General features: G+C 44.3%; 1 protein-coding gene across 1 annotated transcript; it reads left to right on the forward strand.

Annotated features, from left to right (window-relative positions):
- Nucleotides 1-16838: 16838 nt before the first annotated feature.
- On the forward strand, nucleotides 16839-16934 carry SLN (sarcolipin; the record flags this gene model as incomplete). Its single annotated transcript, XM_080612372.1, has 1 exon — nucleotides 16839-16934. One exon carries the CDS (start codon nucleotides 16839-16841, stop codon nucleotides 16932-16934), a length of 96 nt encoding a protein of 31 aa, XP_080468498.1.
- Nucleotides 16935-17160: the final 226 nt, after the last annotated feature.

A 17160-nucleotide genomic window follows, 5' to 3' on the forward strand; every position in this document is an offset into this window, starting at 1 on the left:
TACTCAAACGTCCAGAATAAGACCAGATCCATCATTTCATTAGGAAGGTCACTATTTGAATATAACATGTCTGCATGACAATTTGCATGTGGCCTGATTCAGCAGAGCTCCTCAAGTGCATTCAACTCGAAGTGGGAAGAACTATTACGAAATCAGCAGCTGACTCAAGTACAGCTAAACATGCACTTAAATACTTGATGGGATGCTGCAGTATGGTTCCTCTCCTCTGGGTAGCTCAGTTGTGGGTGTAGGGAACAGCCACTCCCCAGACTTGTACATTGATTTTAATACTAATGTTTTGCCACTAGGCAGGAAAGGGGTTGGGATCTAAAAGCCACAATGGCACTGACGAGCTTCCCTTCTGCTGTCCCAGCTCCTTCAACTTCACATAGGTGTCAGCTCTCAGAAGAGCCCTCAAGTGAAAATCCCTCCTGTGGAGCATCTGAATGCTTCTATGTGAAGACATTTTTTCAGGCCTAGAAAAATAGCCTTTTATTTGGCATTTACAGGGGTGTCTTGTTGTTGTTGTTTAGTCCAATTTCATTAGCTGTGTCTATTTTGGCGTTGCCTCTTGGCTGCCAGACAAGCACTTTCTTCACCTGAAGGTGACAGTGGATTATTTAACCAGTTCCCTTAGTGAGAAGTCAGTTAATCCTCCTAATCTTTCTCAAAGTGTTCTCTTGCTTTGCATGCTTGGAAGTGTAAAGGCACCAAACTTCAGCTGAAACATTATACTGCAGGATCCTCACAGCAGAACTAAATAATCCGAACAAGTCTTTCTGGATCAGACAATGCCCAGCCAGTCCTTAATGAGATTTTGAAGCAGGAGCTGATATGTGTCCTGTGGCAGGGAGGGATGCAAATGCCAGGGATGGCTACAAGGGTAACTTCAGAGCCCCAGACCCCACTGCAGCAACAGCATGATGCTGCCCCAGCCACCAAGCCAACAGTGGCTTTTGCTGTACCTTGTACCTCAGACGCTTGAGGCAACACAACCACAATTCGGGAAACCTGCCAGGCCTCAAACCTGTATTGGAACAGGGCTTGTGTGAATATATGTAACTGCAAGCTGCAAAGAACACTTTAGATACTGCTGTAGCAAGAAGTAATGATTGAAAAGCCAAACAAATATGAAAGATCCATATTCACAATCATAAAAGAGCCACATTACCAACAGGGAAATCAAAGTTGCTACCTAGAGCCAGGGCAGGGAATCTGTGGATTGTGGATGGCCAGAAATGCGAATGTTTTGGGCTCATACATACCCATACAGCTGCCCTTTTCCTATTGATCTCCACCAGAAGGCCTGTGAAAGCTGGAAAACTCAACCTGTATCAAGGAAAAGCTGCCTCAGCCCTTCACTGTTCTCAGGAATCTCTGCAGACTTCACCAAACCTTTCCCAGCCATGCAGGGAGCCGAACTCTAGCAAGACCCTTCCTTGAAAGTGCCAGGCACAGGGGAAGCCTCGTGCAAAGGGTTTGGGAAGGCACCAGACCTAATGAGGCGCACTCGAGAAACCCCATCCCCATTGCTGCAGAGAGACCCTGCAGGTTAGACCATTCCAACGAGGGGTGATTGGGACCAAGGCAGCCATCTGCCCTAGGACCACCCCTCTGCCCACCACCTCCCTGTCCACGGTGGCCTGCACCAGCTGAGACTCCATGGAGGGATCTCCAAAGAGTCTCTCCATTGACTGATGGGTATCTCAGAAAGACTGGCCTCATTGAGATGAAGATGTACGTTGACTGTAGATCCCTAAGTCTTAATCAGATAGACAGGTGAGCAAAGAAAACATCATGCTGGTTTTCTTTATACATCTTTCTCGTCTTCCCCCTGGAATTAACTAGGCATAAAGAAAAGCCAGTGCAACTGTTTATTGTCCATGAACTACTTATAGCAAACAGTTTTTCACTATGGCAGTTACCAAATGGAAAAAATACAGCTTGGTTTTTAGTGATACTTGAAGTTTTGAAATTCAAAACAGGAACTTGCTGTATAGCAAGAAAACAAATAACAGGCTTTTGATGGAAACAATATATTGTTTTGGTAGAAATAATTGTTCCAAGCTCTCCTCTTTCTGTTTCTTTGCAATAAAGCATCCAACATCCTGTTCCAAATATATTTTTGTCCAAACGAAATAAGCAGACCTGAAAATATTTTCCACTTTTTGTGATGTCTTTGCCTGCAGGTCCATCCAATTTTCACAAGTGTATAAGAGGTCCAAGAGATGAACAGAATAAGTGTTGCTTGAACTAAAAAGCATGGAAGAATCTCTCTGGCTTTCCTAGGGTTTAAGTCAGGCCCTAGAGGGAGGTTATGTTGCCAGCTGTGCTATTTGTCCCTGAGCACACTGCAGCTACAATTTGCAGTAAACATTAACTGCTTGTCTACTGGGATTTTCACATTTACCCATGAATACATTATAGGAAACACAAGAAACGGTACAGACCTAATAGACCAGATGAATTTATGTAAATGTTCATCACCTCAGTGAACAGTTCTCATGAAAGGTAGTGAGAAATAAACTGTGAATAATTCCTCCCCAGTCCTACCGAGAGGGAGATGGAAGAAGAGATATTTTACCATCTCACTCAAGGTGTTGATGATTTTCTCCAGGGCTTTCTTAGCTCAAATGGTTTTTAGCAAATTAAAACAGTATTTAAAAAAATAGTTTTTACCAAAAGTTTGGAGAGAATATTCCTAATGGAAAATGGTGCATCCAAGCTCCACTGCAGCCAGTTTAATATCCTGACATTTTCTGGTAGCTGTGATTATGCAGAATGAGGAAATTTCAGATGTACCTTAGCCAGGTGAAAGCCATGCAAGCACATGGACCTGTGTCCTCTTACAGCCTTCCTGCCACTAAGCTGGCTTTAGGTTATAATGTCCTAGCTAGGCTGAATGGCTATTGGGAACTGGCTTTTTGATTCACAAAGTAGCAGCTGTCTTTGTGCTTGCATTAGCTTTCTGTGGCAGAAGCCAAGATATTCCTGTGGTGCAGTATCTCTGTGCCTCCTAACACAAATTTCCACCTGTATAGCACGCTACACTTAATAGACTCTTGCAATTAGAAGATGACCTATTAATGATTTGCTTCCTCAGGTATGCATTGATTAGTGTATCTACACTGCAAGCAGGAAAATGGCATAAGAGTCACATAATTTGGCTGCCTGAACTTGCCTAACTAGGTTTTGATTTTTATATCACCATGAAAACGTAGCAAAGGCTCCTCAGGTGCTGGGCAATTCCCCAGGCTCCCATTTGCACTCCGCTTCCGAAGAGCACTGCAATGACATGTGAATTACCGAACACCTGGATTGGGCTGGTGTGTTGATAGTATGAGCACTGGCATAGCTGAGATGCTCCTTTATCTGTGCTAAGCCAGAGGTGTTATTTTTCTGCCATGCACTGCAGCAGCACTAGCTGTGAGGATGGTGGAGCTGTGACATGCTGCATCTTATGCTGCCCCAGCTGCCCCAGCTGTGGGTGTCTTCTCTTCCTGCCCTGGGAAGTGGGTATTAAACATCAACATGGGAGGCTGGACAAAGCTGCAGTCCAGTTTAGGAAGAGGGAATGTTCCTGTAGCCGGCATGGATGTACAAAAGGCAGGAGCATTCAAACTGCTAATGATTCCCGCAGAGAGGACAAGACTCTCTCTGTCCTTCTGAGTGGGTGGTGAGACCTGATTGGGTTTAACACCTATTTCCCCAGGTCTGCAATATGTGGTCATTGCTAATCCTCTGTCTGAACAGCACTTGGCACAGAGGGCTTCTTGACTACGTGCCTACGTACTGCAAATCAAAGCAGAGGAAGAAGGTGGTGGCTTTCTTTCAGAGACACTCTCTGCCATAGGACTGAGACCTTACATTTCTCATGCTCCATTAATCCCCAGAGGTGACATCCTATTAAACGTCCTTATCACATTCCAGAAGTTTGTTTCATAAATATTTCATGGACCATAAGTGGAACAGCTGCTCCCTCGCGGCACCGTTAATAGCACAGGTCCCCTCTGCTGGGAGTCCTGTCCTCTGCTGTGCTGCCTCAACCCTGCACAGAGAGGCTGCTGCTGACAGTTTAACACTGCTTTGTAGCTCAGTCTGAAAGCACCCAAATAAAGGCCCAATGAGGTCTACCAGAGGAGGAGGCCTGGGGAGCTGGGCAGGAGCGAGGAGAGGTCAGGCTACACCAAAGCTGACCAGCCTGGTGTGGTGTTAATCCTGCACGGCTGTGTCTGTGCTACTAAATAAAACAGGCCAGGGGCATCCTTTGAGAGCAGGAGGCATGGCCTAGATGCCATGCACATGGGTAAGCTCACTTCCCTGTTAAAATGGAGCAATCATATCTTCTGGTGCCTCTGGTGAAGGGTCCCAGTGTCACGCTGCCTGAGCCATGCATGAGCATGTGAATCTGTGGGGCTCAGCCAAATGTGTGCCCTAGGTGTGTTTTGTTTTGCAGTAAGATGGGACCTTTGGGACTAGTGAGGATCACAGAGGCAGGGGCCATCCTTATGGCAGGGGAGAGATCTCTAGGGTTTTGATGGGGAGCAGAGTCCTGCACTGCTTCCTGTGTGCCTGGAGGGTTTGTTGAAAAGAGAAGGAGCAGCAGAGATGCAGTCCTCACACATTTAGGGGAATTTGGGGGTAGGTGAATCCTGTCACACTCTTTTATTTTAAACTGGAGTTTAGCTAAAGTTTGAGCAAGCCAGTGAATGAGGATTTGCACCCAGCCATGTGGGAAGACAAAGGTCAGGTGTGGCAAGCTGTGTGCTCTTCTAAAAATGATGCTAAACCCGAGCTGACGTTGCCAGACTATGCTGTGGGATTAAGACCTCCTGCCAAAGAAATTGGTGTAACGGCTGGGACATCACAACAGTCCAAAATGCTTAGATCATGACACAGTCAAAGAGCTTGCCTCCTACAGGGGATAGTTTTGGATTTGTGATAAACCTGGTGGGATGGAGACTGAATAATACAGCATGTCCTTTTATATCACTCGCTACGTCATGTGCAACCTGGTGTCCTGGGATGGCAATCTGAAATCTCTGAGTCAAACACGGCAGACAGGGAATAACAAAATGTAGAGCAGTGAATCTGGCAGAAGGGCAGAGCTGGTGAGCACCCAGTCCTGAAAAAAGACTTTGATTTCAGAAGGACAGTTCTCCTTCCTCCATGGGGACAGGACTTGGTGGGTGCTGGGTGCTCAGTGGAGACACTCAGGATGGGTGCTGAGGATGCTGCAGACAGATGGCTGCAATTTTCATCTCTGTGGTGCACTGAGAAGGCTGGTCAGAAAACTCATCACCTCCTGCACGGTTTCTGTGATGTATTTTGGACAAGACATGCAGTGCTGAGAATGCAGCCCAAACCCAAGATTAGATTTGAAGGTGGGGTCAGCAACATTTCTTACTGAGATTACAGTTATTTTACAGGCATAATCTGCTAAAGTGCCAAAGGCATTTATGAAATTCATATGAACAATTAAGATAACCTGGATCTGGGCTGAGTGTTTATGCACTGAAGAACAGAGCATGGTGTTGTGAGGGAAGAAAAGCATCCCAAATAACCCTGATTTTAGAAACAGTCTGTGCAGACTGAAACTGGGCTGGGCTTTTTGTGCTCTTGCCTACTGCATTTTTAAATCTGTAATAGTCTGTATTTCTGCTGAAGAAGAGATTTTGAGATCAGTTGGAAAACCCCTGTTATTTATATAATGACTCTTTTACTTGCAGGTTTCCGCACAAAATTCCCCTGATATTTCCAAACTGATTTGCCAGGCTAGTGCAGTACAGCCAGAAGCACCAGCCCTGGCCACACATAATGATAAATACTCTTTCAGGCACTACTACTGAGGTGAGCTCAATCCTGCTCAAAAATATTTGTGGCTGGATGCAGAAAGCTTTGTTTCCCACACCTGTCTCCAGATCTGTTCACCCCTGCTGTCAGTGGATGTGGTCCTGAGTCCTACCGAGCTCTTTGTCCCAACAGCATTGTCTAAGACATTGTGACTTGTCTATCACCAGTTTCCCTGAATTTGAAGAGGCCTCTGCCTCTGCTTGGCCACTTTTCCTTGCAACCAAGTTTAATGCATTCTCTTTCTTAGGGCACTGCCAGTGCAAGACCTTCTTTTCTTTCCAAGTCAAATGCCTTGGGAGAGAGCAGGCAGGCAAGGGCATGCACAGTCATGCCTTTGGGAGGAGCAGGAAGCGCCTTGGCTCAGAGTATCCCTTGCATCCTGCCCCCCTTGCACGCACACACTTCTCCATTGCTCCTTGGCTGACATTTCCCCAGCAACACCCCTTCCCTCAGGTTGGTCATACCCAAGCCACATGCCGGCAAACCTCAGAAAATAATTGGCTCAGAACCAGTAATTTCTTATTACAAGGAGGACTGCACATAGAAAACAACACGAGCCCTTATAGCCTAGGTAATCATCAGCAACATCAAACCCTGCCAGTGTGCTGGGGTGGAAAGACTGAACTTTAGCTCAAGATAATGAACCAACATCCCTCTAATGTTTCCTGGGATAATGAGTTTCTGGTCTGACCTGGCACAGATTGCACTTCTCTCCAAGAGCATAGCGAGACCCACAGGAGCTCTGCAGGGGATCAGAGCGTGGATCCCTGGCTGTTTCTGCTGGAATAAGAGATAATTTTGTTAGCCAGGGTTGACACAGGTCAAGGTCATGTCATTCAGCCTGAGCAGTCTGTTAGGTGTCAGATGGTTCCTAGGTCCGATTGGCAAAGTACTGATTTTGATATAATTATCAAGTTAAGCCAGAGAGTATACTGACCTGCACCCCTTATCCTCTCTTGCTGGGAAGAGTTACAATGAGTAGGAATTCACGTTTGCTGCTAGTTTAGCCAGACCTCCAGTCTGGAAAGCATCTCCCGTGTTCCACAAAAGGTCTGGGAGATGGCAGATAACACCTCTTCCAGTCAAGAAGAACTGGAATAGACTTCAGAGGGTCAGAAGCCAGAGGTGCTTTCAGCCAATGCTTTCAACACTGCACTTTCAAGCAGAGCATCTTGTAGCCACCTGTGGCATCATGCAAATAGCCAGCACTGAGCAGCACACCCAAGGATGGAGGGGAAGTGAGGTGCCTGGTTCCTGTTGCCATAAACACTGACTGCGTGCTGGCAGATCAGCTGCTCACTGCTGCAGGATTACATCCATGGCCTGGCCCAAAGTCATGCTGACAGCTGGTTTGGTAGCACCCAGGTTTGATATTAGTGGATGCTTAATCAAGCCCTGGAAGGGCAAACCAAGTAGTTTTCTGTTTCAGAGAAGGGAATGAATGAAAATGTGTTAGCAGAGGATATGATCCTCCCAAAGAAAGGTATGATAGCTGAGTAGGGAGTCAATGTCCTTGTTTTTTCCCTTAGCCATATCACACTCAAGTCTGTAGGCGTAAGCGTAGGTGTCTGTGTACTGCTCACTTATTGCTATCTGTCTGCAGGTAATGAAGCCTCCATCTGCTCATGTCGAGATGTGTTAATTGATTCTGTAGAAAGCAAAACGTGGACTTAACTGTTTGTCAATGACTCACAACTTGTGATTGCTAAGAGAGGAAGAGGGCAAGGAATATTCATTACAAACAAAAGTGGAAGCTTAACCTTAGTGTTGTAGCTATCTATTATTAAAAGACTTTGCTCCCAATACATTACCTGCCAGTAGTCCTGTTAAATGTTGTTCACTCTTAACACTTGTCTTGCAAAGAGCCCAGACAAACATGTCTAGCAAACTTCCAAATGGCTAATCATAATGAGCAGCCAAGCAAGAGGAAAGAAGCACTGGGGAAACCCAGGCTGAGGGTGCTGTTTGGGCTGTTCCACAATTTGGCTGTTCAGACTTTTTTTTCTGGGTTAGATCCAGACAGTCCCTAAAGCTCAGCTGCAGTTCATTGCCTGGAGCAAGAACCTGGGCTGTTGAGAGTATCTATGTCTGACTTCTTGTTTATTCCATAATTGTAGAATGGTTTAGGCTGGGAAAGTCCTTAAGATCATCTAGTCCCAATGCCCTGCCATGGACAGGGACACCTCTTCTCCCACAGAGAAGGAGGAATCACACACTGCACCTGGGTTAAGGGCACCCACACAGGTGAGCAGCTGCATGGCTTTATGTTGCCGCAGAGCTGGGCTGTGAGCTTTCAGGAGCAGACTCTTCTGCCCATAGCCCTGTAAAAGCACACAAACAGTCAGCTGAAAGAACCAGGCTGTGTTGGCATAACAGCTGGTGGCTACCTAGTAACTGAAGGCAAACCTTCCTCGCAGGGAATATTTACAGGCTGCCTTATAAATGACTCTGGAGATTTAAAAACTCACACAACAGCTGTATGAGACGGAGCTGAAAGCTTCCCACATAGCAGTAGTGCTTATATGGTTGTTCACAGAGATAAAAATTGTATTTCTACATGGTGCCAGGACATAGTTTATTAAAGACTCATTTGTTTTCATGTAAGAGAACTAAGCCAGGCTGCGAGCACACAGACATCTCACTCTGGGATAGAGTAAGGGGAGAACCTGTCTGGCATCAGCGGCAGCTCTTGGACAAACACCTACTCAGAAATAACTTCACAGTAACTCACCCCTTTTTTGCAGAGATGAGAGCCCTGTCTTTGCTTATACAACCAGCTAACAGACTGCAACCAACAGGCTGCAAGTTCTCACTCCACCAGCCAGAAGTGAGTTAAAAGAAGACTGATTGTGGTTCCTATTTGAATGTGTTCTACTGCAGCTTCTACCATCAATCCCTGTCAGGTATTTCTCTACTAGTTTGCAAATTACTTTTACTTTGAACAACTGCTGACTAGTTTTTTTTCTCTGTTCCCTTAATGCTTTGTATCTGTGGGCAGAAGTCTTCTGGTTCAAGCATAAAGCCCAGAAATGGCACCCATCACAATAAGGAACTCTTACTCATGTGGCAAAGGCCATGCCTGCTCTGCCCCTGAAGATGTTGCTGGCACAGGGGCCCATAGCCACAGGCATTTATCTTGCACATGCCTGCTCTGTCTGCTCAAACTGCAGCTCCCTTCAGCAGCACATTCTAAGCTCTAACAGTGTGGAAATGTGTGGCCACAGTAATCTGCATCTCTGTGACCTTGACCCTGATTGCTGAAATTATTTAGCTTTACAGCAGGTTAAGCTCAGAAGTCTCTCCATAGTTTCTGCCAATAATGGCTAGACAAGAGAGTGGGGTGAGAGGATATCCCACCACATAGCTGTGAATCCCCTACTTTTAGTTATCTTCCAGGAGAAACTCATTAACTGCAAGGTCTGATGTTTACCAACACTGCAAGAAGATGCCTTTTAATGCCTTTCCTTACAGCCCAGTGAAAGGTGAATGCTGTGTTCCAGAACTCAGGTCAATTCAGAACAAGTGGGAGCATGTACTGGCTGAGATGTAAAATACATTGATTTTTGGCTAACTTTCTATGGCATTTCTGCATGATTTTACCTCTGCTATTTTATCTCCTAAATGCTATTCACTATCTTATTTGTTTGTGGGGATGGTTGTGTCATTGCTGTTGCAGGTGAATTGATGTTTTCTTTACACTTGACCTGACATTTAAAGTAGTTTGTAGCCAGCTATTAAAGACTAAAATGAAGATGTCCTTCTCTTTATTCTTCTCTCATTTGTGGTGCCCTAGAAGTAATTTCAAATTGTCTTTTTCCCCCATTGTGTCCAGCGTTGCATGTAATTTTTTACTGATCTGACTGCATTGCCACATGGGTTTGTAGTTTGACCCATATTACTGCAGCTTTTGTCCAGCTGAAACTGTTGTATAGAAATCAGAGGAGTATCTTCTGACTCTAGGCTTGTTGTGAAAAGAAGTCTAAAATTAATAAAACTAAAAATGAAAACAATAAAATAAGCCTAATAAAAATATGATAAGAACAAGTCTAAAAATAAATGAACTTGGACAGAGAAGAAGAGAGTGTGACCTGTCAGCAATTGTAAATGTTCATGTGACCTGTGGCCCATACTTGGGTTATTGTAATCTTCTCTGAACCATTTTTCTGTGTTATCCTGGACTTTTCTGGTCACATTCATCTTGCGTGACTGTGGAGGTAAAAAAGATCAATACCTTCCAGAGAGCTGTAGATGTCTATCTTTTGTCAAATAAATTGTCGTTTGGAGGACTCTTTCTCCCCATTGACTGTAGTGTGATACTGATTTTGGAAGAGGTAATCTCACCCATCAGACACTGAAAAATAGTGATGATTCCCTGCCTGCCACCCGTTCTCTATTGTATTCCTTTTGAGGGCTGGCCTAGCTAACAAGTCATTGTGAAGCAAAGCTGAACATGAATGAAAGACTGCAAGAGAGAGTGCTACGATCATTAAAATTTGGAAGTCTTATTCATCAATGTCCTCAGTGATTTTTAGGATGGAGATTGGTGAGCAGCAAACATCAACAATATGGGGCAAGATGTTCTCTTTCTGCTTTCCGCACAGAAAATATGAGTCCTTAAGATTCATACTGTGCTGATGTCTCATCCTGGAGACACTAGCCATAAGTGCTTACATTTGTTATTACTGAAGCTCCCTAAGACCTGAAAGACCAGCAGCAGAGGCAGTGAGGTCTCTACCTTGTGCCTCCATTGCTGTGCAGTACTTTTCCAGTTTTCCCTGAGGGAAAACAGATCTGAATCCAAATCTTCACATCCCATGTGTGTCTATCACAGCTGTCCTGCTGCGGAAATGGAGGTCCAGTTTGCTGAGGGATAGTTTGCATCTGAGGATTTGTTCAGAGCATCTAGCTTGCTGTAGATTGGTGAGATGCATGCAAATGCAGTTAGTAGCTACTTTTGTGACTGGGTGGTCTGAATATCTAATTATTTTTCCTTTGCTTCTGCTGATCTGACGTCCCTGCTAATTTTGGGATCTTCAGTTTTGCTTTATGCTTCAGTAAGCCTCAAAAGATATGCTGATGCTAATATAAATGACATATGAACTGTCTGTCAGACTCTCCTGATTTGTTGCAAAGCCAATTTTTACACAGCAATAATACATGGCATCTCTGGGCAAGGACACCATGCACTGCAGGCTCTGGAAGATGAAAAGCTCTATTCCTTGTTTTGAGGAAGGAACACAACAGAGCCAACCTATTTAGCTTTCAAAATACAAGGCTAGACGTCTTAACTCAAAGAGGAGGCTAAAATCACCAATGTCTAGGTGGACTGTAGTGTCTCTGCAGCTGCAGAAAAGGTAGCTGGCTCTCAGGTACCTTCAGGAGGGTCACAGAGGCTTCTTCTTTGGAGACATTCAAAACCCACCTGGATATGTTCCTATGTAACCTGCTCCAGGTGGCCCTCCTTTGATGGGGTGTTGGATTAGATGACCTCCAGGGTTCCTTCCAACCCAAACCATTTTGTAATTCTGTGAAATGATGACAGCATCTAAGACTTGTTTTGACCTGTTGTATCCTCTATCAGCTAATTCAAGCAACTGCCCACTCATCCTGTTGCTGGTGTGAATCCTGTTCATGAGAACTCAGGTAGGTTCATATGCTAAAAATATAGACCTCTGCCATCTGACCAAGTCCAGCCTTCCTAGCCCCAAATCTCCCTTTGGGGGAAGTCAGTATGATCTGTGGTGTTTAGGGATGCTGTCCCAACAGCAGATATCTACAATAGACAGATGATTTGCATGTATTAAGTGCCTGGGTTTCCCTCACTGACTCTTTTGAGGGAGCCTATGCTGGCTGGTTCTGCGGGAGGTTCTGTGCTGTAATCATGCAGCCATTGTGCTAAGAGCCATGGGCCTCACACCTCCCTGGCACGTACAATCCTGCTATGGACAATGTGGCAATATTCAGGCTCCTTTATACATCTTCAGCTTTTTGTGGAGTGATGGTGACTGTTTAGGTAATGGTGTCTGTTCAGAAGTCCTATAGATCATCACATTTAAGATCTGTTGAGCAGACTTAAGTGATATTTGTCTTCAGTTCCAACATGGACACACAGTAGTTATGTGTGAAATACATGTTGTGATTACAAGTACAGTACGCTGCTGCAGATTTGTGTTCATACAAATAAGACACCAGTGCTTCAAGTGGGTCTTCTAAGAAGACACTTGTGATTACGCTAGACAGCAGGTGCCAACTTGAAACTTGGCCAATTCTTAGCAAATTTAAAAACTACATGTACTGCACTTGCTTAGTGTGAAAGGTAATGATGAGAGCAAAAATGAACGTAGGCTGCTCCAATTATGTAAGAGTGGCTTTTAAGGATTATGTGCTACTTGATTAGTAGGCTGGGAAGAACTTGAGATAGTCACAGCAACTTTAAATATAGACCAGAGCCTTAAGTTTGAGTATGTGAGGCATGAAGAGGGAGATTTGGCACGGGCCACGTGAAAGCTGAGAACATCCAGATCTGTCAGAAAAAGAAGAAAAAATAAAAGTGCCAATGAGAAAAACATTCTGCGTGGTATCTGAACCTCTGGGTTAGCATTTTAAGTGGAACCATTGGGTTCGTTCTCTTTCTCTTCTTTCTGCTTTCCTAATCAGAACTAAATCACTTGGTTAAATAAACCATCCTTTTAAAGATACAGCCTTTAGTGTCTTTGGGCTCTTTTTTTATAAACAGCAGGAGTATGTGTTTTGGAGTGGGGCAGAAGTTTCAGCCCCTGGCAACTGCATACTCTAATCTATGGTGTCTTGAGGTCAGAAGTTCAGTCACATTCCACAGCTCAGGCGTGCCTATTGGATCTCTGTTCAGTGCTAAGTCCTTTTTAACCCACAAGTCTTTGTGTGTCCATGCAGACATATATATATCTGTAAAAATATATAGGAACGTTCTATTAGATGACATCAAAAGTAAATGTAACATGATTTGGCTCTTCTAAAGTTGCTAAGAACTAGCTCTGTAAATCAAAGTGATTTTTAACTAGTTGGTCTCAGTTCAAGCAAATGAGCTGCCTTCAGATTGCTGATAGGTTGGGAAAAGTTTCTTTCTATGTTATATGGAATATTTGAATTTGCTGTTTCATTTTTGCAATGCTGAAGGTATGTAGGAAGCTGCGTAGAGAAGCTCAACTATGAACAAGTTGCTTGGTGTAGAGCTATTCACAGTACGAGCCATCACAGCTGCAGGAGCAGACCCTTGTGTTCAGGGGATACTGACAATGGGAGCAAGAGGGAGTCATAAACCCAACCCTGTTTGTAGTCCCAATCTAGCAATTCCAATAGGCTGAATTCCAGAAGTATGAAGATATCCAGGCAAAGATCATGTTACATTCACTGTGTTTCTATATGCTTTCCCCAGATTTCCCTACCAGTCAGTATGCTGGGTTAGATGAATCTTTGTTCTGGTCCCCTAATGAATTATTGTGAACCCTATGTGCTTTTCCATGGCCTCCTGTATGATCCTCAGCACAAAAAAATGAAGGAGGCATCTGTGCACATAGAAAAGGGTTAGGGTGTTTGCCATGTGTGCTGCTTAATGTCATGTATAGCACTGTTTCCCCTCTTTGAAGAAGGGAAGTTTTCTAGCTGTCATGGACAAAGTCCAAGAAGGACATAAGCTGGGACAGAGCAAGAAGGGGCTCCCAGTCAGTGTGAAAGTGCAGATACAGGCCTGGGGACCAGAGCTGTGGGGTTTCAGTTAAAGAAAAACGTTTTTTGAGTGTTCTATTGGCAGAGAGTAAAATAAACCTCAAGATCTCCAAGATGCATAGCCCCAGGAGACTATTTGGGCACTCATGTGCAACATTTAGTAATTAAGATCAATGGCACTCAGATGTTTCACGTTTTCCTGGTGGATATGAATGCGATTCAAGGTGAAGTAGATTAGCCATTGCATGAGAATTCCTTAGATTTCTGTTTCAGAGTATGCCAGTGAAGGGAATAGCCTAGGGCAGGTTCATGGCAAACACACGCACGTCTTCCCTCGGGCTGAGGGGCAGAATTTTGAGTCTGGATTTCCCAAACCCCCTGTATGTGCAGGACAGGTTTGCTCAAGTTTTCCTTGAGAGGACAGGCTTTAGTGTCATAGCCAGCAGAGTATGAATTACAGTAAGGGCCTGCAAACCTACTTAGGCATCTGAATGAGGCATGGGTTAAGCCTTTGCTCTTTCATCAGTATATTTTAGCACAGGACTCCCACACAGCATGTTGGCTTTTGTCAATGTGCTGCGTGGTGCCTAGGAGGGCAGTGGCAAGGCAGACAAGCCAATGAAAGGGAAGATTTCTCTAGTTCTGGTCCCTCTCCTACCTCTAACGATTGCATGGGGAGACTATTTAGGGAGATCATCCAGGCAGAACATCCCTTCCCTCCGCCCCCCTGGTTACCCACAGCTATTTGTTTTGTTGTGTTTTTCATCGGGTTGGTTTCCAGACTGCCTTCCTCACTGGGGACATCACACCGAGATGTGATTGCTGGTGCAAAGGGAGAAACTTGGGAGCTGATGGAGGGGCACTGTCACAGTAAGCCGGGATACTCTGAGCTGTGGTACCTCCCAGCATGCCCGTGTGTAAATGTACAAAAGGCATCAGAATCAGTAAACAATCTTCATGCTATGCATCATGCACTGTTTGGCAGGAGAGTAAAGCCAGTGTTGTGGATAACCTTACACACTTAAACCTGATCAGGATACTCATGTTAATCTGGCAGCACGGTGTTGCAGGACTGACCCCTCTGACTTCAGTGGAAATACTTGCATCAGTCACCTGAAGCAAAGGCTCTGAGTGGGGGAAACCCACAGCACCACAAGGCTGGCAGAGTCTGCTCCCGGTTCAGTCCAGCCTGCCCTGCCAGGACTCTCTTTCAGCTGTAGTGATTAAAAGGAAACAAAAAGCCGTTTCTTTTTGTTCACATACATAGCAAGTTCTAGCAATGCCTTGGGCTAAGATAAGGTAATGTGGGGATTACAGCTGTCTAGGCCACAGAGCAGTGAGCTTTCTGTGAAGAAATGCTGCAGGGTGGCAGAAACACTTCTCTGTATGCTCAGACAGATGGAGCATTAACCTCAGCTTTGAAAACCGATGGAAGAACAGCATGCAGGCGAGTCAGTGGCTCTTTAAAGCAATGGACTGTGCTTTTCAGACATCCTAGTCCCAAACTTTTCTATCCAGCAAATGATCCTGGATTTCAGTAGTCTATATTCAAATGTCAAGAATATTTTTTCCTATTCACTTCGTTTTAAATGCATATGAACTCCAGAGGCTGTGGTATATAGGTATGTAGGATCAACAGCTGTGTTGTACTTATGAAGATAAATATATAGACAGATCTCCATACCCCAGCAATGATCTTAAGGATCCTGAATTGTCCACACAGACTTCTGCAAATGGCTCTCTCCTTTTCCCGCACTGGGGAAGACACCACCCAGCAAAAAAAATTCTCTGTCAAATCCCATTGACTCCCAAGCACTGCCCACCGCTCCGCTCTAGGCACAGCACCACCTCAGAAGAGCTAAGAGAGGCGAATCAGCCCACAGAGCCCCTGCATGAACAGCCCATACCGAATCTCGCAGCCCAGCTTAGCCCTTTTAAAATGTTTTGGGGGTGATGTCAGCACCTGGGTTGCCAATGCACTTGTTGGTCTCCTCCCTCAGCCTACTTCAGTTCCCACTCAGTGACTGAGCATCCAGACAGAGTGGGAGATAGGCAGAGGCCTGGAGGGGAATAACACCTGCAGTCATCCAAAGTCCAGAGGCAGAACCACTGGACTCCGTTTACCTCCTCAAGGTAAAGAAAGTTTGGCTCACTTATTAGGTCAGATTTTTTCTTGTCCAGGGACATAGGAGGCTGGCAAAACAACTTTGGAATGTAGGAATTTGTTAACTGCATGCACTGGGCTTTTAATGTTTAATCTGCAGACTAATGCAGTTTGTATTTAAAATATCTTGTCTTCATGCTGGTACAGTCTCGGGGATTCTCCTGTTTGCACTATAGATGTTACAGCCTAATTTGGCTTCTCTGCTGAAATTTCTGTTGTGTGGCTGAAATTATTTGTCTAGAGTTCATTTTTTTGGAGGTTTCTATTATATTTGCATGTCATACAGATGGGATTAGTGCATGACATTTATGATGAAGTGTTCTCATTTCTCTGCATGAACTCCAAAACCATTCAAAATTCAAAACTTGCTGTGATAAAGTAAATAAAACCAATAACCACAAGAAAGGTTTTTGAACACAACTTGAATGGGGTTTCTGAAGTAAAAGACCTATAGCAGCTTGAAAGTGCAGGAAAGTCAGAAGGTTCTTGAGAAAGTTCTATTTCATTTGTAGGATTAACTTACAAAATTTATGAAGTTCTTCAGAAATGAAAGTACCTAACCTGAGGTTCTCCCGGTACTTTTAGTGGTAACAAAAATAATTCAGATTCATCAGTCTTTCTCTATAACAGTTTGCACTCGGTGGGGTTTTTTTTAATGAAAACATGCAAAGAAATATAGGAATTTAAAGAGCTCTAAACAGTGCTGCAGGTACAACATGGATCTATAGAAAGTAATAAATGGGGCTTGGGCATAATTTATTTGAAAATGCTTGCACAAAGCAGCACTAATTTCCACCCCTGTGTAGTGTATTCTGGAGTGACACTGAGAAATGCTGGAAATCAAAGAAGGTGATAAGCTGCCAGACATAGCTTTTACTTTTTACTATCCCCTGTGCTTACTAACTCCTTGCTGCTGAAACAACATTTATTTACAGCAATATATATAGCTCTGCTGAACCTGCCACCTCCATGCATCTGTTCTTCACATATTTTTCTTTATCCCTTTAAAGAGTCTGTGACCAGAAGGCTGAGCTCCAGGACGCTCCTGGGCAATCCACTGAAGTTTTCCCTTTGTTCTACCTGCTGACCTCTGCTCTCTCCTGATTATTCCCCAAAAATGGAGCGATCCACACAAGAACTTTTCCTCAACTTCATGATTGTCCTGATTACTGTGTTGCTCATGTGGCTCCTTGTGAAGTCTTACCAGGAATAAAAGACAATCAGAAACTGTGGGAGGTGATTTAAGTGTGTGTCTGCAGAGATAAGTAGCACCCACAACATACCGCTGTGATTAGCTTTCAGTCAGTCGAGGATGTTGTGAATCTCTTTTTTACTCTCTTGTATCTGTTGGGTGTGCTAATGTTTGTGATGGGTCTATGATGCTGTAAGTATTTTATCCTGTAGTGATCCAGCTGTAAAATGTAAAATGCAAGATCCTT

This window comes from Psittacula echo, assembly GCF_963264785.1.
Source record: "Psittacula echo genome assembly, chromosome: 3".
Classification (NCBI taxonomy): Eukaryota; Metazoa; Chordata; class Aves; order Psittaciformes; family Psittacidae; genus Psittacula; species Psittacula echo.